This window comes from Megascapheus bottae, unplaced genomic scaffold (genome assembly GCF_031878675.1).
Source record: "Megascapheus bottae isolate mThoBot1 unplaced genomic scaffold, mThoBot2.hap1 H_1, whole genome shotgun sequence".
NCBI lineage: Eukaryota > Metazoa > Chordata > Mammalia > Rodentia > Geomyidae > Megascapheus > Megascapheus bottae.
Genome location: NW_028327858.1, coordinates 434,979 through 449,392, shown reverse-complemented (window position 1 = coordinate 449,392; position 14,414 = coordinate 434,979). Strand labels below are relative to the sequence as shown.

General features: G+C 47.1%; 1 protein-coding gene across 2 annotated transcripts; it reads right to left on the bottom strand.

Annotated features, from left to right (window-relative positions):
* Window positions 1-597: 597 nt before the first annotated feature.
* On the bottom strand, window positions 598-11,426 carry LOC150038960 (SERTA domain-containing protein 4). 2 transcript variants are annotated; one of them, XM_090328082.1, is made up of 4 exons: window positions 11,356-11,426; window positions 6,190-6,381; window positions 4,849-4,964; window positions 598-2,328 (listed from the first exon to the last, which is right to left on the bottom strand). In XM_090328082.1, the coding sequence occupies exons 2-4, from the start codon at window positions 6,362-6,364 to the stop codon at window positions 1,567-1,569; spliced, it is 1,053 nt and encodes a 350-aa protein (XP_090184208.1). In that variant the 5' UTR covers window positions 6,365-6,381; window positions 11,356-11,426; the 3' UTR covers window positions 598-1,566. The 2 variants fall into 2 exon arrangements, with proteins under 2 accessions (XP_090184208.1, XP_090184207.1); XM_090328081.1 differs by lacking the exon at window positions 11,356-11,426 and adding an exon at window positions 9,482-9,570.
* Window positions 11,427-14,414: the final 2,988 nt, after the last annotated feature.

Sequence of the window (14,414 nt, the reverse complement as noted above, 5' to 3'; positions counted from 1 at the left end):
GGTTCCTGGGAAGTACTGTTGTGAAGACCCAAGTCAATTAGTGATATTGGCAATAGAAAGTAGTTTCGTGGAGGGAGTGATCAGAGCCCCACCCTGAACACTCTTGCAAATGGAGAAGAGCCTTGGCCAAATTCATACAGAGTCACCATTCTACCCCCCCCCCCAAGTCCCATTTCTCCAAAATAACTTTTCAATAACCAAACATCTTTACATTCTTTAAGAGAAAAACCTTATGGATCACCACATCATTTCTTAACATTGTGCTTCTTAATCCACAGCAAAAGTCATATATAAAAAACCACATGCTTTTATAATCTAAACAAGTGAAATGATGCAAAGAACAGATTAAAGGATAATGCATGCCACGGGGTTCGTGAACTTCATTGGACAAGAGAAAACAAAAGCAAAACAAAGCAACCCCAAACCCCAAAAAAACCCCAAACCCCAGCAACAGACTGTTACCACAGAAACTCTCAAGCAGCCAGTGCAGGATTCTAAGCGCTAGTGCTCGCTCTCGCGCTCTCTGGCGCGCTCTCTCGCTCTCTCGCGCTCTCTCTCTCTCTCTCTCTCTCTCTCTCTCTCTTTCTCTCTTCTCTATTGTCTCCTCTAAGCCTTCTTCCCCATGTCAAACCCAAAGCAACTGGGCATAAAAAGAAAAGAATAGAGATGTTGAATCAAAAGTCGAACACAATAGTTCAAAGTTAACAGTTTCCAAACCATACAGATCCACCCTGTGTTTTTTTGTTTTTGTTTGTGTGTATATAATGCGTGTTTTTCTTTTCCTCTTTGTTAAATCCCTGCTATAACTCTGATTTATCCTTAATTTTCACATTGGCAAAAATTAAGAGAAAGTAAGGCACCAAAAATCGCCCTGTATACCACCTCACTAAAAGCGTCATCACCCGTCAGCCACAGCGAAGTCAGGAATTCCCAGGGAATACCCCTCTCCAAGACTGTTGATTGCTTCCCTAAACGGGTGTCTCATTATGTCCCATACTACTTTTCTCTGTCACAGAGAGACTGTCAGATACAAATAATGAACAGCTCCGTGAAGCCATTTCCTCTAGCTCTCTGTCTTCAGTCTTTTATTTAGAAGAAAAATACTGTATCATATTGAAGAAGCAGACCATCTTTTGCTGGTTATATTGATTTGCTTACCAAAGAACCACTTAACTGGCAAATGTATTGAACTTTCTTATCTAGTGACAGGCTTCTTGGGAGACAATTAAAAATATTACAAGGTCACATTATCTCCCAATCTAGTTCTACTGACTTTTTTTTTTTTTTTGGTAAGAAAACTAAGATATACTTTTAAGCATTGCATCAAGCATTGTTTCCTTGGTTTAAAAAACAAAAACAAAAACAAAAATCACCACATTTCTAAGTAGCTCACTGATGCCTACTACAGATGTTCCCTGCAATCTGCTCTCCAGGCATGAAAACGACATGGCATGTTCATGGCATAATTTCATCGGTTGTACAAAACTATAAAATCCATTCAAAATAAAATTTATGGAACTAATTGATCGTGCTGTGCATGCTTCAAAGTTTGGGTAAGAAGATGGCTCATATTTTATTTCCTTTGCTACAGCACAGCTTGTTAGTTGACGAAGGCTCCTTTTTCCTTAAAGATTTTTTCCAAGACTCGCTCACATTGTTTTTTTCATTATATCCAGTCTCAAAGTAATCATAAAATTGGCCTTTGCATTCAAAATCAAGGTCATTTCCCACAGGTTCATGGCTGAGGGGGTCATTATTCCTGTTGGTCTCGTTATTTGCTTTCTCATCATTTAATTTGGCTTTTTCATGGACACCAAGCGACCTGACATTAGTGACAAAGATTTCATTGGCAGGTATCTGGCCATCGCTCTTGTAAATGGGTGCATTGCTTACGTGGAAATCCACCTGGTGGGAACAGCTCGGCAAAGGCAGAGGGGGAGAGGAAGAGGAAGCTGAAGAGGAAGAGGAGGCAGCGGTGGAGGCACTTCCAACACTAGCATTTACAGAGAGGGGCAAATTTAGGTAGTGACCACCGCATTCTTGGTAAAAGCAGCAGGCATGGAACTTCTCGCACTCCTCTTTGGCCACCCTCGGTCGTTTCCGGTAAGGACAGTCTTGGGCCATGAACCACTCTTGGGCGGAGGTGCCGTTGAAAGAACAGGCGGGGAAGCACCAGTTGTTCTGCATGAGGATCTCTCCGTGGATCCTCTTCATCAGGTTGTTGATGAGGACAGATCTTCGGAGGTATACCTCGGGATCATCGATAAACTTAAGCTTTTCTAAGGACATGTAAAGGATGTGGGCTCGCTCCTCAAAAATGGAGATGGTCTGAAAGTAAAAAAAAGGGAAGAGAAAAGCTTAGGAGATGGACAACATTAAAAATCTCACCACTTGGGGCTGGGAGTTTGGCCTAGTGGTAGAGTGCTTGCCTAGCATGCACGAAGACCCGGGTTCAATTCCTCGGTACCACATACATAGAAAAAAGCCGGAAGTGGTGCTGAGGCTCAAGTGGTAGAGCTCTAGCCTTGAGAAAGTCCAAGGACAGTGCTCAGGCCCAGAGCTCAAGCCCAGGACTGGCAAAAAAAAAAAAAAAAAAAAATCTCTCCACTTGCCTGGCGCCTGTGCTCATACCTGTCATCCTAGCTAATCAGGAGGCTGAGACCTGAGGACTGCAGTTCAAAACAAGCCCTGGCAGGAAAGTTCAAGGAAAGTACATGAGGCTCTTATCTCCAGTTATTCACCAGAAAATCAGAAGTGGAGCTGTGGCTCAAAGTGGCGGAGTGCTATTCTTGAGCAGAAAAGCTCAGGGATAGCACCCAGGCCCCGAGTGCAAGCCCTATGACTGACCCCTACCAAAAAAAGAAAAATCTCACCACTGTATAGTTTATTCTTGTCAGCGTCTGGCTCCTGTTGTTCCTCTCTCTGCCCCGTGGTGGTCTGTTAAGGAGGTTGACTCCGGTGCCACAGATGCTCCCCCACCCTGTCCTGGCACAGTGGTGTGGCCAAGAATCAGAGAATTTTCAAGGCAGAGTGCTGTCAGTACTGGAGCTTGAACTCAGGGCCTGAGTGCTGTCCCTTAGCTTTCGCAGTCCAGGGTAGTGTGGATGGCTTGGAACTACAATGGGAGCTCATCCTGCTGAGTAGCTAGGATTCAAGGCATGAGTCACCAGCTCCTAGCTTATGGGTACTTTTTAAAAATGTGTGTGCAAGAAAATATGCATGCACTCATGCACTGCAGAGCAATCACCACTTTTTAAGAGATGCCAAGATTTAGGTCCTAATGGGTGTGCTTCCAAGTGTGGTCTAGCCATTAAGGAACATGAGATTTGGCTTTCGGATCACTCCTCTTTGTCCTCTGAAGTTCATACATGCAATTATACTTGCTTAAGAAAGGACAATAATAATTAACGAGGCTCGGACTCAGACAGGATCTGTCAGCTGAAGGACCAAAGAAGACTTTCTTTTGGAGCTAGGCAGGAGAGAAAGGATGCAGAGAAGATTGTGAGAAGACTCACTCCTGTCCTGTCTGACACCCACACTGGGTGATAGTTGGTGCAAACCCACTAGCAACTAGAAGAAGACTACAGCCACCACACAGAGCAACAGAATAAACTGCTGTGTGTGGCTCACCCAAGTAATTAAAAACAAAAAGAAGAGCACCAAAACTCATGGCATAGCCTGAGGAGCTATGAATTCAACCAGACCAACCAAAGGCAGGGACAGAAACCACACACGCAAGGAGGTCAGTACTTGACAACATACATTGCTGTCTCTATATGAACAGGAGCAAAAACAACATATAAAAGGATGAGGATGGGGTCTAGGGGCAAGATGAGGCAAGCAGGGCCCCTCTTTCTCTGTCAGGCAACCATGGCTGGGATATACCTTCCTTGATAAAACCAGCAGGGTTTTGAAAAAGGCTACAAATATGTATACATATATATGCATATATATTATATATACAAATATATATGCACATATATACACAAATGTAAGTAATATTTCAAAACCTTACATGTTGAGTTCACCATCCTATTCACTTTCCCCATTGTATTATTTACTTATTTATTTTTATTTGTTTTTTGCCAGTCCTGGGGCTTGAACTCAGAGTCTGGGTACTTTCCTTGAGCCTCTTCAAGGCTAGCACTCTACCACCTGAGCCACTGCACCACTTCCAGATTTTTCTATGGGTGTGGTACCCAGGAATTGAACTCAGGGTTTCATGCATGTTAGGCAAGCACTCCACCACTAGGCCACACCCCAGGCCCTCCCCTCAGTATTATTTTCTTACTATATAGACCCCCAGCCCCCCACAAAAAGTGAGCTCTGGTCTCTTCCTGAGAAAGAATTTAGTTTCTAAAAACTGAGCCCATGGAATAGATATAAAAAGAAGTACATGTTTGCAATGCATGCGGTTTGTCAAGGGATGGTGAGCCTGGCACTAATAGGTGGGTGAATGGGGCACACACAGAAGTAAGTAGCCTTGGCCAAGTAAGATCTCAGACTGGGGAGAGAATGGCAGGAGAGAACCAGAGCATTTCCTACACGTGAATGCACCGAGTAACCAGAGTCCTCCATGCAACTTAAATCAAAAATACAAAAGAACTCCATGGCACTCTATAATTTTGTTATTTCTGGGTGGAGGATCTCTTTTGGACTCTCTCTTCAAGTACTCATGAAAAATAATACAGGATGGGAAAAAAAGTGACAACCATTCATGAGGCCCTCCGGAGAAGTGGTTCATTTTCATTGCTTGGGTGGAACAATTTAATTTCTGGAAGTAGATCAAGCAACTGTTACTAAATAGCTTAAACTCTTTATAAAAATAATGACTTAAAAAAAACATACTTTATGGCTACAGCTGCTGAGTGGTGGATGGAAATCCTCTTCTTCCACATATTTCCTCTTAAAGTATGAGATCTTGGATGTTGTTAGAGGATTTGAAATTCCCCTGTAATGGGATCCTGTGGTAATAAATCAGATATGACAAATGACATGCGGTTTGCCAGAGGTTCTCCAAACAAAATACTTTCATTTCCGTTCCTTCTAGAAGATAGTTGGCTCTATCTTTGTGTGTACATGTGCTGATTAAAAATAAACATTTCTCTTTAATAGTTGCTATCACATGGAATCCTGTGAGCCAGAGCAGGCAAGACTTCTCAGCAATTCATTGGAAAAAAACAATGACATCTTTCTGCATTTACTTAAATAATCAGTCTCAATTCTATGCTCATGCAAAATCCCAAAACGGGAAGAGTGGAGCAACTGTGAAATAATATCAGTCCTTCGAATTGTTTCATTACTTAAGGCACTTACCACCACGGTTTAAATATATACATCTTTATTTAGAACCACTGGTAATCAAACTACTTTCTGTGTTATTGGCTCTAGCTTAGTAAACAAATGGTGATCTGCACACTGGAGTTATGACATTTCTTCTTTTAAAATATAAATTTTGTAACCCTTCTATTAATTACAATAAAAATATATTTAAAAATATATAAATTTAAATATTTAAAATTTAAATTTGGAGGTAATTAAACTTCTTTTCACTCTTAAAAATTGGAACATGTCAACCATAAATAAAGTGGGGTTTATTTTTTTTAGACTACAAATTGCTCTTAATCCCCCCCCCTCTTTTTGGCACAAGAGTTCCCTGAATCTTGCTTTATATTTTAGTTTCTTTAAAGAAATACACACACACACACACACACACACACACACACACACACACACATATATGTCAGTTGTCTCTGTTCTATAAAGAGAAGAGACACCTGGCTGTGGCCCCTGTGCAGATCATTTCATGGCATCTTCATGGGATAAAGGTTTCACTGTGAGCACAGGAGGCCTGTGCAGCTTAGAAAACCACATAGTTCCCTAGGATTAAAAAACAAAACAAAAAAAAACCAGAACAAAACACCAGAGTCCACACTCTGACTTTCAATAGTTGGATTGGTTCTGTTAAAAACACAGCCCCATGACTTTCAGGCCACCCGCAGCCCTGGGAGCTGCAGGTTGGAATGTAATTTAAATACCACTTCTGGTCCTCTCCCAGGAGCCAGGGCTGCCTTAGGTTGACTGTACAGACAGCCCTGAAGCATTAATAGCTCTCGGCTCAGAAGGGCGCCTGAAATACCACCTCCCCACCAGTGTGGCCACAGAGAGCAGAAGGGTCTAGAGCTATACCTGCCAGTGGGGGGCCGGCTCCCCGGTCTCCCTGCAGAGGAGCCTGTGCCGGCCCTGGAGGGCTGGGGCCTCGGTAGCTGTCAGCCTCCCATAGTGTTTGGTACCCCGTAATTTCGGCAGCGCCTTCTGAGACAATGGGCTCGCAGAATCTATTCATGGACAGAACCAGAGTCATCTCTGACAGCCTCAGATCTGTGGGAAAAAAAAGAAAAGGAAAATAGCTCTGATCAAGAGCTAGCCAGGGGCTGGCCTTGACATTTTCATCTGTTGGCTTTGGGAAACTTTGACTTCCAGGTCCTCCCCTTCACCCTGAACCATCTGACCTCCCCCTGTTCCCCCTCCCTCCCAGAAAACCTGAGCAAACTCTGGCTGCTGTTAGCTCAGCCTCTGTGTTCCGTAATCTGCATTTCAGGGGCGGATCTTTAAAACCCCACTCCTTATTGTTCTCACATTCCCCTCAGCCCTCTTCAGAAGGCAAAGCAGCTGTCTGCTTTGCCTTCTAAACACATTTTTCCTCCTGACCTTCCCGGCAGAAAATGTACCACTAAAAGGCAAGGCCAAAACCCTTGCTCTTCTTTTCTATTAATAAGGCAAAATCAATTTTCTAGTCAATCCCCTGGGAGTCTCCTTTGATGAAATCCACTAATCAATCAAATCAAAAGGGCGGGGGAGGCAGCAATCTCCACCTTAATCCCAACTGATGCTCTGAGGTTCAGTCTGCTGCTGTCCCCGTCTCTACAACACGCTGGGGCTCCCTCCACTTTCTCCTCCCAGAGGGAAGCAGACACACACTTGGTAGTTGTTTCCACCAGCCCAGATCGGCCTGAACTGGATCTGCCTCCAGTCAAAACACTGCTAGATGAAGACAGAAAATTGGCTCCAGTTTCCAGCCGTGAGTTGCAGTCCCACAGGAGCCAAGCACAACATCAACCAAGCAGGCAGAATATTAAACAGGAGCCAGGGCTCTGGGGCCAGAGGCAGCCAACAACTCTTTAAACTGCAAAGCCCAGACGCAGGCAGGAACTTTCCAAGAGGCCACACATCACTGCCCTTCTCTCCAGTTCACACCCTTCCCTTGGGTCTGCAGGGAGATGAGATGTCTCTGCAGTACTGCTGCCTGCCTCTCCTTCCCCCTACCCCCTTAGGTGATGAAGATGCTGCCAAAAGGGATAAATATTTTCAGTTGGTCCTTCATGAGGGTCAAGGCAGGGTCAAGGGCAAGTGTGAGGGAGAAGAGTCTGCTATCAAGGCAAAAAACCAAACCTGGCACTGGTGGTTTACTAGCTACTCAGAAAATCTGAGGATGGCAGTTGAAACCAACCAGGACAGGAAAGTCTGTGAGACTCTTATCTCCAATTAACCACCAAAAGCACCAGTTTTAAGCAAAAAAAAAAAAAAAAAAAAAAAGGACAGCAACCGGACCCTGAGTTCAAGCCCAGGACCACATACACACACACACACACACACACACTCTCTCTCTCTCTCTCTCTCTCTCTCTCTCTCTCTCTCTCTCTCTCTCTCTCTCTCTCTCTCTCTCTCTCTCTCTTCTCTCTCTCTCAGCAAAAAGACCCACAGACCAGAGGTGACAGCAGTGGTAACAGTTAGCCTTGCTAACTGCCTATTCCTTGTGGAGACTCAAGTCTCCACTTTCACTTTGCGGTTTGAAGAACTGTCACGGATGTGATGCCAGGCTTGCTTTCTGAAGATTGTCTTTCAAAAATACACTAAGAGTCTAGTTTGCTCTTTCTTTTCCAAATTCTATGGCATGTAATGTTATGGAGAAAGGATGATTGTATCTTTGTCTTGGAGGAAACCATTATTCTCTCCCAGCTATGCAAAGGTCTGTTTCCAAGTAAAAGGAGGCAAAGGCTCAGGGAAAGGGGGAATGGCCTCATTAAAGAGATAAAGTCCTTCTGGTGAGCAGAGCTCCTGGCAGCAAAGGCTCTTTCCTTTGCCTTCTCTCTGCCCTCTCAGCTTCAGTTCCAATACCACCGAAGGGAGGAAGAGACATCTAACCATATTGCAAGGAAGGGGCGGGGAGTGAGTGTTTTAGCTAATTCTTATCATGAAATGGTGAGATATGACATTGACATTTCTTTTTCTCTTTGAATCTTCAGTTAAAAAAAATCACTTGCAGACATCCCTGTCTAGCATCCCTCAAATTTTGTATCCAAGCAAGGTATCAGAGCTCATGATACTTTATTCCCAAGAAGACTCCTGGGAAATGGCCCAATCTTTCAACCTATTCTAGGAGACAATCACATTGGGAAATGATATTGCCAAGAGCAAATCATAGCTTTTTTTTAAAAAAAAATTAGAAATCAGAAGTCTTTGATTGAAGACAACAATATTTCCCAGCTTTAAGTTTACAACTCACTTTGATGGTGAATTCTGTGAAAATCGAGAACTTTTATTATATGTACAGGTTGACAAAGCCAGGCCCCTTAGAAAAAAAGGCATTTGCAGGTCTCTAGTCACAATTACCTTTGCTTAATAGGACATTAAGGAGCCTTGTGCTGTTGTATGTTAGTCAGAGGTTGTTTATATTTTAATGACTTGGGGGGAGTGGCCTTGCTGGTTGTTAAGAATTTCAGTGTTTCTATTTGTTAGTATTGTTTCTAGCATATAAAATGCCATCATTACGCATTGGAACTTGAAAGGTGGCATCTGTAGTTTTTATATTAGTTGTTTCTTTGGTTTACAACATCTAATTTCAGTAAGCTATTCACCCCCCCTCCTTCTTTCTTTTTTGAATCGGAAACTGTTACACACAAAACCCTAAAAGAGAAAGGCTGAGTTTCTGCAAGTGATTTATGTAAGCCTGAATAAAACATGAATGAACTAGGATTATTTGGGAGTGAAAGGAGGAGATTTTGCAACTGAGTCTCCTAGTCTATTTAAACTACTCTGGGATGTTAATAAATGAAGAAGCCAAGTTTAATGTTGAAGAAACACTGGACTGTACAGCACTGAACACTCAATGTTTAATGTGCATCTTTATTTGTAGTCTATGTAGGGAGCCAAACTCAGTATTCTCTGCGTGTGATTTACATTACAATCCTGCTATGGTATTCAGAGATTCAAGTCTACAAATTTACATGCTGTTAATATTAAATATAGGCACTACTCTCTCTCTCTTTCTCTCTCTCTCTCTCTCACACACACACATATATAAATGTATACGTATACACATACATTTTTCTTCCTTAGCATCTGAAGTGAGTGAATTCAAAAGGAGCTGCTAAAGTGTGCTTGTCTGCACATTGGTCAAAATAAGGAAGTCTTAACCTACTATGTTCAGGCTCCTGTGTCTTTTGTCCTGCAAGTGGATACAGTAGAGCAGGGATCTCTCAAGGGTCCTCCGAAGGCTGAAGGCTGGACCTCAAGGCATGCATGTGTATGTAATTTGATTTTTTGCAGATGAGTTGGGCTTGCTCTTCCCGTGGAACCATTATGATGCTAACAGTTGCGGTTGACCCCAGGTAAACGTAGCTACAGATTCAGTAGCACCTTGACTTCAGCCCCGGGTCATGGGTTTTTCGGCCTCCCTCCTACCTGTCATTGGCAGTTAGAGAACATCTTCAGAGCATTAGAGCAGTCAGGAAACGATTCCAAGCCTGGAAAGCAACTGGCATTTCCAAAGCAGCTCAGGTGCCCTGGAACGTTGCACCCACCCCATGGAATGAAGCCCCTCACTCGACACGGTCCCTACAAGCGCTCAACAACCTGTCTGTAGGTGGTGGTAGAAGGGGCAAGCCTTCTAAAAAGACAAGGTGTGGCTTTCCTGCAGGTCCCTGTCGTCCACCTGCCTGCCGGGTCCAGAGGCTGTGGCCTCCGGCGAGGCCCAGGGCTCGAGGCTGGGTCTCTGAGCATGGGGGGGAGGTGGGGGTGGGGGAGGGCTCCTGAGAATAGAGGGGTTCCAGAATGAAGCCCGGGTGCTGGCGGCCTCTTCCAGGCCAGGTCGAAGGGGGGAAGTGGGGGGGAGGGGGAGCTGAGGCTGGAGGGGCCCAGCCGTCGCCGGCAGGCGGCTCCCGGCAGGTCGCGCAGCCCTCCCCCAGGGGTTCCCGCCGAGCCCCTTCCTGGCCGGTGGGCAGCGCGAGTCCAGCCGGTGGCCGCAGGGGAAAGTAAACAACCCAAGTACGCGGGAACAAAGGCAAGTCGAATTCCAAGGTGCCGGAGCCCCGCGCCTCTCGCCGAGGCTAAGTGCGTCCTTATGCTTCCCGCTTCCCTCCTGCCTTTCTTCTTCTCTTTCTCTCTCCCTTTCGATCGAAAGAAACCAAGTTTCCTTCTAAGGGAAATAAACGCCAAAGGTAGGATTCCCAGGGGATGACTCAGGGCGGCTGGCGAGGTCCGGGCGACGCTGGCCGGCGGGGTCCGGGTCCGTCCCCCTCCCTCCTCCTCCCTCCCGCGGCCCGGAGCCCCGCACCCGGGCCGCGACGCCGGCGGCCGCGGTCCGACCCTCGGGAAAGTTGCTGGGGCTGGGAGGGGGGTGGCGGGGGACGGGACGCGGAGGCGCGGACGCGGCGGGCAGCGGCCTCGGCCCGCGGGGAGGTGAGCTGAGGACAGGCGAGCCGCCGCCGCCGCCGCCGCCGCCCGCCGCGCGGCTCCGCAGCCCGGGAGGAGGGCGCGGGGGCGGAGGTGGCGGGGACGGGAGGTGTCAGCTCCCGCAGCGGTTCTTTTTTTTTCTGGAGATCGCGCGCTCCTGACATCCGTAACCCCTCCCTCCCCACCTGCCAACGCGGCGGCGTCCGGCCCGGGGGTGTCCTCCACACCCCCCTCCCCAGCCGAGCTCCGGACCAGGGGCCGAGCCGCCCCCAGAGCCCCGGGGTCTCCCCCGAGCAGCTGTCCCCAGCCCCGGCGTGGTTCCTGCACGCGGGCGGGAGCCGGGGCGGCCCGGGGAGACCAAGGCTCCCACCCGGTGGAAGGGCGCCACGGTGGTCGCCAGCCCCCGGAGGAGCCCGCGTCCCCCCGCCGGGGTGGGGGCCCGTCCCGCTCCGGCCGCACTCGGACCGATCGCGGACCTCGGTGGCGGCCCCGGCGTTGGGCGACGCGCGGGAGGCCGCGTGGCGCGGGTGCGCGAGCGCGCGCGCGGGCAGGAGCCCCCCGGAGACCCGGCCTCGCCCTCCGCCCGCCCTCCCCGCAGCCCGCGCCCGGCCCGGCTCTTACCGCGGGGGTCAGCGGGGAGGCGGCGGCCGCCGCGCAGGGGCTGCCGCGGGTCGGCGGTGCGCTCGGCGCCAGCCCGGCCGCCCGGAGCGCGCTCGTGCGGGTCGCGATCCCGGCCCCGCGGCCCGGTCGGCGGTGGCCGCAGACGCGCGCGGCGGGCGAGGGTCCCGGCAGGTCCCGCCGCCGCGACCCGGGCGCTGCGCCGCCGTCGCCGCAGACGGTTATGGAAATGAGCGGCGGTGTCTAACGAGCGGCGTGCGAAACCCGTCAATCCTGTTTGCCATTTCCCCGTGGATTTCCGAGGAGAGGTTCTGCAGGATGCCCCCGGGGCGAGGGGGGGAACACGACGAGCGCCCGCCCTCCTCTCCCTCCCTCCCTCCCTCCCAGCGCTCCTCGGGCTGCACACGGGGCGCCTTCCCCTCACCCCCACCCCAGCCCGCCCCCTGCCTCCTTCCCTCCTTCCCGCCCTCCCTCCTCCGTCTCCTCCCCTCCCCACCCCTCCCCTTCCCGCCCGGTGCCCGGGGACACGCGGGCTCCGCTCCAGCCCGCAGCCCAGACCCCACGCGCTCTCGGGTTCCCGCCCTCGCCCTGGGGGCTCGGCTCCAGCCCACTCATGTATTCACTCCGCAGCCTTCTGAGATGTCTCTCCTTTAAATAAGAAACATTTCTTATTTAGTTTTGTTGTTGTGTGTGCGTGTGATTTGAAAAAAAAAAAATCTGTGCCTTTCCCACCCTTTGCAAAAGACTTTCTTCTCCTTTGCCACGGCAAACGGAGATGAGAAACAGATGTCTGTGCAGGGCCGAGCAGTCAGTCTCCGCTCGCCGCCCTCGCCCGCGCGCCCCGCCTCCGAGCTGCGGGGGGGGGGGAGGGAGGGGGGAGGGAGGGGGAGGGGAAGGAGAGAGACAGAGACAGAGAGACAGAGACAGAGACACCCTTGGTCCTGGTGCAACTTGAATTGGCAACTCTTATCTGGGTGGGGAGCCCCTGGGAAAAACCTCCAGGAAATAAAATAATATATATATATATATATAAAACAAAAAAGTAATAAAGGCGGTTGTCCTTGGTCAGAGAAACATAACTTAAGCCTCAGATTCATACCCTTTTGCAAATAGTGAGTCTTCTCCTATATTGGACTCAATTGGAGGGTCTTTCCTTTTCTTCTAAAACATTTATCCTTAATTTGTGTCTAGGGACCACTCCATAGTCGAGATGGGTCATTTCAGGTGTAATGAATGCACAGGCTTGGAAGGCACAGGCCTAATAAAATCAGGGGTGGCACCTGCCCAAAAGTGTTACAAAGACTATCATGTTTGTTTACTGCTACTATGCCAGATGTGCTAAATATAACACTTCTTTAAAACAGTGCTCCTCCGACTGTGAAAAACCCAACCTCTGGCTGCCTGTCTCCCCAGGACTCCTGGAGACAACTCTACTGAAAATCTGGGAGGAAAGAAACAAGTTCAAGGATGAGGATTAGCATCTGCAAATTGAACTCTATCTAATTTGCATGTTTATTTCTTAGAATTGTAATTAAATTTGTGTAATAAATGTTTTCCATTCCATTTGTACACTTAAAATTTGGGTGATTGGCATGCAGTTAAGTGAATTTCCTCTTTCTTTTTTTTTTAAGGCAAATGCGATTTATTCAATAAAGCAGCAAACAAATATTAAAACATAATTAGACCTAATCTGGTTTGAAGGTGTTTTTGTTGAACTTTGTACATTAAAGACACTCAGTGGTTTTAAGGGGTATTAGGAAGTCAAGGGAAGACAATTATGCTGAAAACAGACTAAGCAATAGACTTACCAGGAACATCATTTCAGTTTTTCCAAGAAATGTTCCATAATTGCATGCCTAAAATTGGGAAAAGGGTATCCATTTTGGCTTCATTCTAAGCAATATTAAGTTGCATTGGCTAGTGCCTAATGTAGACCATTATATGATGATTAAGAATTGTAAAGATGCCATTCCCCTCCCCCTCTGCAATCAATGGTTATCCTATGTCTCATTAAGGGTGGGATATCATGGCCTTTGGGGGAGGGAGGGGGGCAAGGAAAGGCTCAAAAGCAGGTATAGCAGCTAGAAAACCTAAATCAGTATCTAAAACTGCTTCTCATCTAACTCAAATAAATAACTAAATGTGAGGGCTTGGAGGCATGGCTCATTATTGTTTTTATCTCCCTATATTAAAGTTTTATAGCATTTAAAGGACTATGGGGAAATCCCCCCCCACTTGCCTGTGTCAAAATACATAAAACCCAAAGCAGCAAATTAAGCATAAAATTGAGAAATAACAGGAGACTAAAAATCAGCATGGGTTGCTCTGGCATCTTTGGAGCTTCACATATGAGAAATGAGCCTTCTGGGAAATTGGCATTGCCTTGGGTGGAAAAGACTCTTTAATGATACAACAAAATGACATCACAGCCCAAGAATCAAAACATTGTACTTCACAGCACCCTTGGAGGTTCTGAACATGAACTTGACCCTGCCCTACTCACAGATGTTCCACTGGCATGTTTTACTATCAGCTTTCCCTGCTGTACTTTTCTCATCTTTTTCTGAGATTCACTGCCCAACTGTTGGCTGTGTGAATGTGTAGAAAAGATAGTCCTTTAACAAGTTGTTGAGTTGTCATTCTAGCATAAGAACTAACTATAAATCAACTAACTATAAATCAACAATGGAATGTTTAGAATTGGTGGGTGTTATTTATGAGTGACAACATTCAACTGAGAATGATGTCATCGTGTGTGTGTGTGTGTGTGTGTGTGTGTACATACATGAGGTTCTAAGATAAAAGTTTGATTATAAAACTTGAAATAGCTTGAATTGCAAATTCACTGAAAGTAGAGACTGTTTTTCTTCAATTAACAGAGTATCATACTTGAAACTGCTGAAACTCCATTTCACATCTTTTCTCATTTGAAAGGGAAATCTTGCAAGTAAAATCTGACTTACGTTGCTCTGGACACCATGTCCATATTGGACTGATTTTTTTTTTAAAAATTCGAAATTACTAGCTTTAAAACCATGCATAAAGAGGCATCTCAAACCATC